This window comes from Ostrea edulis, chromosome 2, assembly GCF_947568905.1.
Source record: "Ostrea edulis chromosome 2, xbOstEdul1.1, whole genome shotgun sequence".
Taxonomy (NCBI): domain Eukaryota; kingdom Metazoa; phylum Mollusca; class Bivalvia; order Ostreida; family Ostreidae; genus Ostrea; species Ostrea edulis.
Window position 1 is genome coordinate 47824986 of NC_079165.1, and position 9367 is coordinate 47834352.

The window sequence follows — 9367 nt, forward strand, 5'->3', positions numbered from 1 at the left end:
TGACGTCTCCATATGAGTGAAAAATTCTAGAGCGAGACGTTAAGCAAGAAACAATCAATCAATCTAACCCGGATCCCCACCTTGAATAATTCAGGAGATATTGAATAGGTAAGATTTTCAACAAGAGTCCCGCCAACGTTACATAATACGCCCGTGAAAAGCTAATATAGTGTTTTTTTCTTACACCTTGATTTGTAGAACTTGCCTTCAGCAATCATCAGGGTGTGACATACTTTCTTTGCATCGAAACAAAACAACAAAATATTTTACTCTCTTATGTAATATTTTCTCTTGGCATAAGATGTTGTATACCAAGTTCGATGGTCCTTGCCCCCAAGGAATCGGTCTGTACCCTGCTACTTCAACCTTGACCTTAAGAAACTATTAATAGACATCCTCCACTTGGCATAAAGTGTATGTGTACAATTGATTTCCACCACACTCAACACTTTTTCAGTTATCTGATGGCGCCCAGTTTTTATTGGTGGAAGAGAACTCAGATACAATGTAACTGGGAAGAAACCACTGATCTTCCGAGAGTAAACTTTTTCACTTACCAGCGCGAGCGGTATTCGAACCTGCGCCAAGCAGAGGTGAGAGGACGTGTGATTTTGAGCACGATGCTCTAACCATTTTGGCCACAGACGCTTGACGGTCCTAGCCCCAAAATTTCGGTCTATATACTGCTTACAAAGTTTTCCTTCTAAGTGATACTTTGACCTTGAAAAATAATAGGCATCTTTCTCTCATTATGGTGATCAAAGGTACCAACTTCCAACACCTTGGAGCTTACGGTTCGGTTTGTATCCTGCCAACAAGGTCTTCCTCATGTGATACTGCAACCTTGACCTTTGACCCCTAACCTTGTAAAACATTAGGCATCTTTCTCTCATCAAGGTGATCACATGTACCAAGTTGTAATATCCTGGAGCTTACGGTTTGGTTTGTATCCTGCCTGACTATGTACAAGTTCTTCATACTAAGTGATATTTCGACTTTGACCGTAGACCTCTAACCCTGAAAAACATAGACATCTTCCTTTCAATCCCGTGGGGATCCGGGTTAGAATAGGTCCTCAGTACCCCCCTTGCTTGTCGTAAGAGGCGACTATATGGGGCGGTCTTTCGGAGGAGACCGCAAAACAGAGGTCCCGTGTCACAGCAGGTGTAGCACGATAAAGATCCCTCCCTGCTCAATGGCCATAAGCGCCGAGCATAGGCCTAAATTTTGCAGCCCTTCACCGGCCGTGGTGACGTCTCCATATGAGTGAAATATTCTCGAGAGGGACGTAAAACAATATACAATCTTCTTTTCATCATGGTGATCAAATGTACCAAGTTGCTATGAAAGGTGAAGATAAAGAACAGTGATCAATCTCATAACTCCTACAAGCAATACAAAATAAGATAATTGGGCAAACACGGACCGTCCCATGGGTACACCAGAGGTGGGATCAGGTGCCTAGGAGGAGTAAGCATCCCCTGTCGACCGGTCACACCCGCCGTGAGCCCTATATCCTGATCAGGTAAACGGAGTTATCCGTAGTCAAAAATCAGTGTGCCAAGAACGGCCTAACAATCGGTATGAAATATTTTGGAGCTAACGGTTCGGTTTGTATCCCGCCTACAAGGTTTTCCTTAAGTAGTACTACGACTTTGACCTTGAAAAACAAGTTGCAATATTCAAGATGTTCGGTTTGGTTTGTATCCCGCCTACAAGGTTTTTGTACTAAGTAAAACTATGACCTTAACCCTAAAAAACAATAGGCATCTTCTCATGGAGATCAAATATTCTAAGTTGTGATATCCTGGAACTTACCGTTCGATTTGTATCCTGTCCAGACCACAAGTTTTTCCTATTGGGTTTTCCTTCGAAGTGATACCTTGACCTTTGATCTATAAAAGAATTGGCATCTTCCTCTCATCATGGTATTCTAATATACCAAGTTGTAGAATCCTGGAGCTTACGGCTCGGTCTGTATCTTGCCCACAAGGTACGGACGACGCCATACCTTAATACGTCCCGTCTTTGACGGGCGTACAAAAACATTTTTGTCATTTTTCAAAACGAACCGCAATACACCGGAATATTGATATTATCACACAGCCTTACAACTCCGACCTACTTTTAGCCCTGAAGTATATCATTGTGCACCAATAAAGTCGAACTGATTATTTATTTCTCTGACATGGAGGTTCTGACAAATCGCTATTCATAACGAAAAAAATCTGGAAAAGGAAACCAAAGTTTTTCTACTAATTGACATTTGACCTTGAGAAACAACCACTTTGCATAAGGTGTATGTGTAAGAGGTTTAATGGTCCTAGCCCCAACGGTTCGGTCTGTATCTTACCTACAAGGTTTTCCTACATGTACTTGTGATATTACGACATTGATCTTGAAGAACAAAAGGCGTCCCTCACTTGGCATGAGGAGTAGGGTAGGGTGGTCTAATTTCGACCGATTATGTTTACCACGTGAATTAGAAACGAATATATCGATACATGACAGAGTTAATGTTAAACTGGTTTTTAGATATCCTGATTGCTCTCATCTTGTCATCATTTTTCAGTGTTAAATATCTTTAAAGAAAAAAAAATAAGGAAATACAACGTTTTTAGTAACATTGTCAACATCAGGGTAACTTCGACCATGTATGGGGTAAATTCGACCACATATCTATGTTATACCGTTTTATTGACTTGGTGTGTGTCAGTGAAGGGGGGTACAGGCGGAGCAGACTTTTTTTCAGTTTCGTCCTTATTGTATGAACATTGTGGATCCAGAAATTAATCTATGGTTCTAAATAAAAGACTTTGATGCGTTTCTTTGCGTTTCGATACATACGTTTATTGTTCACTAGTCGTGTTTGATGATAACTGTATGACATTAAAAAGACTAAAAATCTAAGAGAATGATCTGAATTTGTTTCCAAATAATAGATATGATTAAAACGCTGGGTATCTGTGGTACCTATTGGGTGAATGAATATTGTGAACATATTTTGTATGTAATGAAAGGGGGGGGGGGGGGCTGTGATATGCACAGCAAGAATTTACCAAATATTAAAGAATATAACTGTTAAGAAATAATCATTCAACCAAACTATGATACAATTTTGTCCAAAGAAATTGAACTATCCATAACAGGTAGGGAAGGATTTAACCATGGTGATAACCTGTTACCCCCCCCCCCCCCCCCATATATCGATGATTTGGACGAGTCCATTGCTACAGCACGTGTTACATAAGATTTTATTTTGTCGCGCAATACAGAGTTGGACAAAGAAAGAGAGTCGTCCCCTTGTTTGTCAAGAAGTTTTAGGCTACTATTATGCCACCAACTTTCCTCCGGCGTTGTCCCTCTTCTCAATTAAAAAAACCCCAAACGATGCCCCATTTAAAAATCCGGGATCCACCACTGTGTGCTTCAATGAACTAGTAAGTATAGATGTGTTATTTTAACAGTAAGTTGTATTTGAAATAAATTATTATCCAATTTATTCATTTGTAATGAAACATGTTTTAAATTTAATGTGTTGGGTACGTGTCCACATAAAAACAAAATGATCAGGCTGCCTGGACCCATAATTTGCGCTTGTTGAATCTTTCAACAAGAGGCAAAATATAGGGGGTGGGGGGTGGGGTGGGGGTGTGACTGGATCTTACGATATCAGATTCTATATGTACTATAGTGTCATGGGACGACAAGATTTGTAAATTAAGTAATTACTGAAGAAAACAGAATGTGATTAAAGAAACTTTATCAATATTTAAGTTGCTAAAACTTGAAATGTGATTGTAGGTAAATAATAAATCTTGCATATAAGGAAATTCTGTTATACAGCTATAAAGTAAAGTCATGAAGATTTATTGATTTTCTTTCTTGGTTGTTTTTTGTTTTCTTTATTTTCCTTTGCAGCTTGTCTTTCCCGCTTTCCGTTGACAACCTCGTCGCTAGTGAGAAGACGATGACTGGTAATGCTGCCAGAAGATGACGATTTAAGAATCTTTGGAGTAGGCTGCGGAATGGAGAAGATGTCATCAATTTCAGTATTCCAGTTATGTGCACTATATGTACTGCTGTCCACATCGCCGGCGGCAGTCAGTTCAAGAGCACCGTTTCCTAATGCATTCAAAAGCGTCCCAACGTCTGCTGGGGGTATCTGAACATCCAGGATAGCCATGTCGTCTGGTATTCACCCTGGGTCAGTTGAGCTGCTTGATTCATTGACATGTTCAGTTAATGAGACGGCTGTCTCGGCAAGGAGAGTTAAAGACAAGTCAAGCGGTGCAGAGGAGGTAGATGGCTGGGAGTCACGTGGTGCAGAGGAGGTAGATGGCTGGGAGTCACGAGGTGCAGAGGAGGTAGAGAGCTGGGTGCTCAAGGGAATGTCAAAAGCTTCCGATGGCAAATAAACATAATCTGGCAAAGCGTTGGCATCCAAAGGCCAGATACCAGTGGCACGAAACCCACTCTTAATGTTGTCAGCCGTAACTGATTTGTCCCATGCTGATTTAAATAATCTTGGCCAAGTGGCCTTATTGACTTGGTGATCAGGGTGATCTGCCATAAATTCTGAGCAAGCTCTGTCATAAGCCTTACTGAAGGGCCCGAACACTGACTTGTCAAGTGGCTGCAGATGATGGGAAGTGTGAGGAGGTAATGCCATTATCATGATGTTATGAGGAATAGCTGCCTCCAAAAGACGTAACACCTCATGAGAACTGTGTGAATCTTGAGTTCCACAGTGTTGAAGGAAGACATTTTTGAACCACAGCTCGCCAAGCAAGTCGCACATCCAAGCCTTTTCTTGACAAGTCCAAACTGTATCTTAGGGTGATGCACCAAATGACTCCAAACATCTCGGAGTTTTACCTTTGACAACACACATCGGAGACATCTTGTTACCAGCAGCATTGACGCATGCCAGTATTGTAATATTATGGCGAGAGGTTGAGGTTCTTCCTGGCAGAGACTTAACCCCTCGCCGAGCAAGAACGGCAGAGGGACTGTGACAGAATTGTTTTCCAGTTTCATCCGCATTCCATACATCACACGCCGCTAAATTATTCTCTCTGATGATTTTATGAAGATCGTCAAAATATTTGTTAACCACCGTCTTGTTTAGCATTCGAGAACGCGAAGTGCACAGCTGCTCTGGTTTGCGTATGACAATTTCTGGATGCCTAGACTTGAATCCTCTCCACCAGTCATCTTGGGGAACCCCATTCTGAAATGTGAAACCTTTTAATTTGGCAAGGCGAGCAACTTTAATTACAAGTTGCTTTTTGGTGACCCCAAAGCCCTTTTCTGCGGCAGCCAAAACCCTCTCCACTATAGTATTTTCTATTTCTATTAGAAATACCGTTTTCCGTCCCGGTTTTGCACCTTTTTTAATTTTTCCGGTCACATGATCCACTATTGTTGTTTTGGGGACTTTGAACATTTTGGATGCTTTTCCGTAGCTCATCCCTTTCAATTTTACAGCATCCACCGCATTTTCCAGATCTGATTCTTTGTATTTGACATAAATATTCTGTCCTTTCTTCGGCATCTAAAATAGGAAATTTATTTTGTGCTTTAATAAAAAAAAAATATATTACCGTGCGAGTTTTTATTTTATTTTTTATTTAAAACTTTTACAATGAAAACATTTTAATTTCTTCTCTGTAATCTTCTATGGCAGTGCGGATATTCTCGTCTAGTAAGGTACATGTCTTACAAAGAGAACCGGCGACAAACACGATACTCGTTTCTCCCTCGTCAATTTTTGGTTTTTCTTGACTCAGAATTTCGTATAAACATATGGCAATACGGAAATTCGATGACAACTTTATTAAAAGGGAGCCAAGATCCATCAAGCATTCGTGGTCAAAAAGTACTTCGTTCTCAAGAAAATAAATTACTTCTTTCCTAACTAAAGTTTGTAAGATAGAACCGTCACTTCCGTGTACTCCAATCTCTCGTTTGTGAATCATCTTTGTCAAGTTTTGATACATGCTGAAAATAATTGAATAATACGAATGTTATATTGTTATGCTACTCAGTTCGGTTGTTCAGCTGAATTTCGCGTCCGGTAAGGGGATGCAATTTTTTTTTTAATACACATCGTGTGATTTATTTTTTTTATCTGAAGAGGCGGTGGCTTTCAGGAATGCTCATATATTTTCTTCTTTTTTTTTAATTCTAGGATGTCAGATAATTCGTTTCAAAGTATTTAAAAATTTTCACACACTCTTTAAGTTGTGTGAGTTTTTGCACTCCCATAGTAAACTTAAACACTATATTTACATATCGGTCGAAATAACCCACATGCAATGAAATTGTGTATGGGTAACTTCGACCGATTACTCTGAAACATTTCTGTTGTTAAGGTTGGTCCTTAGTCCTGGATTTTTGGGGTTTAGGTAGCATTTTTTTGTTTGGAATCAATAAATTAATATTCAGAGTAATGAAAAAAGGCAAAACAGTTAAGGATTTCCATGTTGATTTTCATTACAGACACTACTGAAGTCGTGTACCCCTATGTAGATTTTTATGAAATTCATTGGAAACAGTTATTTGTTGTTATTTTAAAATAAAAACAACAAAATATTTTTGAATTGCATTTATTTATTGGGAAACATATCAATAACTAAAACACATGTCATTTTCAATATGTTCATCAAGTTTTAGAAAGATGTGTGCAAAATTATTGAATTAGCGTTATTCTCCAAAATGTTAAAAAACAAACAAATATGGATGCATTTTCCTTATTGCATGGTTTACATATCATTTTTTCTGTTTATATTAGTAGATGTACATCTGTTATAGTTATCTATGGAAAAAAAATCCATACCTTTCCTTAATAATTTCAAATCTATAGCTTCCAGAGTATGTATACCCCCATAAAAAACCGAAGTCTGGCACTATACAGTTGAACTATTCAAAATCACTCGGGATTAAAATTTTATGTAATTTCATGAAAAGACACAGATAATGATTCCTTATCACCTTGGTAAAATGTTTGTCAAAAATAAAGGAAATCTATCGCATAATGGACTTGATAAATAATTTAATGAAAACAGAGTTATTGTCCCTGGATTCAATATTTTAAAACATATCATTGACTTTTGAAATATTTTATGGCTAACAAGATTTTTTACAATAACTATTGAAAATGGCTCCAACAAAATTTATGTTCCTGTCATTAAATCATTGACTTTGCAAAATCCTATGACGTCACAGGAGTGTGGAACTACGTTAAATGGATGTAACCATACAGTTTACATATATATTTCATTATTTTCTGAATTCGATTTCATCTTTTTGTTAACAATAACAGCAATGGATAGTTTGATGAATTTTTAAGATACCTTTTATGGTGTTGTGTCACTCTCTGTACGATCGAAAATTGTCGTTCGTAAATTCCCGGGGCATCTAGTCTGTCAAGTATTTCCGTGGTAACCATCAAAGTCAAACAAATGTTTTGTAAGAACTCGGAAAATAAAATTCAAAAATTGTATGAGAAAGTATTTTATTTCCGGAAAATGGCATGATACATACAATGACATATTTAACTGAAGTAAAACACCATCGGTCGAAATTACCCAGGTGGTCGAAATTAGACCACCCTACCCTATGTTTACCACGTTTGACGGCCCTTGCCCAAATACATGTAGTTTGGTTTGTATCTTACCGACAAAGTTTTTCTTAAGAAATTAGTTAGAGTTATCCCTCTTTGTACATGTGTATCAGTTTTGTTTATCATGCGACATCTTCAGTGTAGATAGTGTAGCTGCAATAATGTAGCCCTCTCTGATTTTTTTTTTTTTTTTTTTTAGGGAGAGGGCTACAACTCCTTAGGATCTCCGTAATGGTGCAAATGCGGGAGTGATTCACTCCCGCAATATTTGCGCTCATTCTATACATTTCCTGACTTTCTTTACGTAAATAAAATGATATTTTATGTTTCTTAGTCAATATATAAATTTACAACCTGCAACTAAGATTTGTGAGGCTCTATTCTACCGTTTTCAACAATTTCGATAAATTCCAGTTTCTCCATTCATATTTGTGCGCCACGTTTGATGTACTGAAGTTTCAACTTCCGATTGTCAAGTCATTTGCATATGCCATATAAGGTAGTATTTACATCAATGGACAAGTATGGGGGCGAAAGCTATTTCGTCGGTATTGAAAAGGTTTGAATTTAATATCAAATTAAAAACCGAACAGCAGAGTGTAAATTCTTTCTGCAACAAGATGATTTTCCTTTCTTTGTCGAAGTGGCTCGAGTAACAACATTTTCGCGCTGATTGTCAATGTTTAGGTATTTCATTAGATCCACCTACGAGATCTCGCGATAACAAGCATGGCGGAGCAGACGAAGAATATTGCATGCTGTACATTATATTTAATGAAAAACACCTTTATTGGACATGCCTGAGCACAAAGTTGGTACTCCTTTTGGTGTAAACAACATTTGGGACTAATACACAGAGTTTATTATCGGTTATTCATAAAATTATTTTGCACCATTACGGAGATCCTATGGAATTCTAGCCCTATCCCGAAAACGTCAGAATAAAAAAAATTGGATAGGGCTACATTATTGCAGCTATAGATAGTGATGTAACTGATTTTCGTGTAAATGAATTAAATGTCGTTCAGTTAATACGTGCGTTAGTGATCTCTCCGCGCTCACAGAACCCTCATTATTTATGATTGATTCAATATTGATTAACGTCCCTCGAGAGAATATTTCACTCATATGGAGACGTCACCACTGCCGGTGAAGGGCTGCAAAATTTAGGCCTATGCATCGACTAGATGTAAGGACTTTCGTGTATTTTGGTCTGACGTCATGGGTCCCTGTGCACTGTGTAAATAGAGGATAGTCAATGGTTAACGCGCGTAATATTTCCGGGAGCCAATACTTCGATCACCATTTGACGATGTGAATGCTGTTTTACACCATCAAATTATGCCAAGTTTTTAATCCATCTACAGTAAGAGTTTAAAACACTACAACATATAAAAATCACTTTAGTAACAGGTACTTAATATTATTTTTAAGTACACACGTGTTCCCTGACTATGGAACACCGATCCCGATATCTAACCTAAAAGGAAAAAAAATGTTTCCATATGAATGTTATAATATAATTAAATATATAGGAGCTTAATCATTTAGATTGAGTTAATTATATTTACTATATGCATGATATATGATTTTAAAAAAAAATTAAGGAATAAAATCGACAAAGTAAAATAATTTGTTATGAACAGTGCGACATTTAACTCTGGACACGACAAAAGTCCGGAGTTTCGCCAACCCTTTTATTAAGGATACAAATAAACCCTTTACAAAAAAAGATGGGAT

General features: G+C 37.8%; 1 protein-coding gene across 1 annotated transcript; it reads right to left on the bottom strand.

Annotated features, from left to right (window-relative positions):
• Nucleotides 1-3899: 3899 nt before the first annotated feature.
• On the bottom strand, nucleotides 3900-5967 carry LOC130051750 (uncharacterized). Its single transcript, XM_056154334.1, has one exon. It carries the CDS (start codon nucleotides 5555-5557, stop codon nucleotides 4835-4837), a length of 723 nt encoding a protein of 240 aa, XP_056010309.1. The 5' UTR covers nucleotides 5558-5967; the 3' UTR covers nucleotides 3900-4834.
• Nucleotides 5968-9367: the final 3400 nt, after the last annotated feature.

Excerpts from the sequence above, each read along its gene's own strand:
- LOC130051750 (XM_056154334.1), bottom strand. The coding sequence starts at position 5,557 with ATGCCGAAGAAAGGACAGAATATTTATGTCAAATACAAAGAATCAGAT.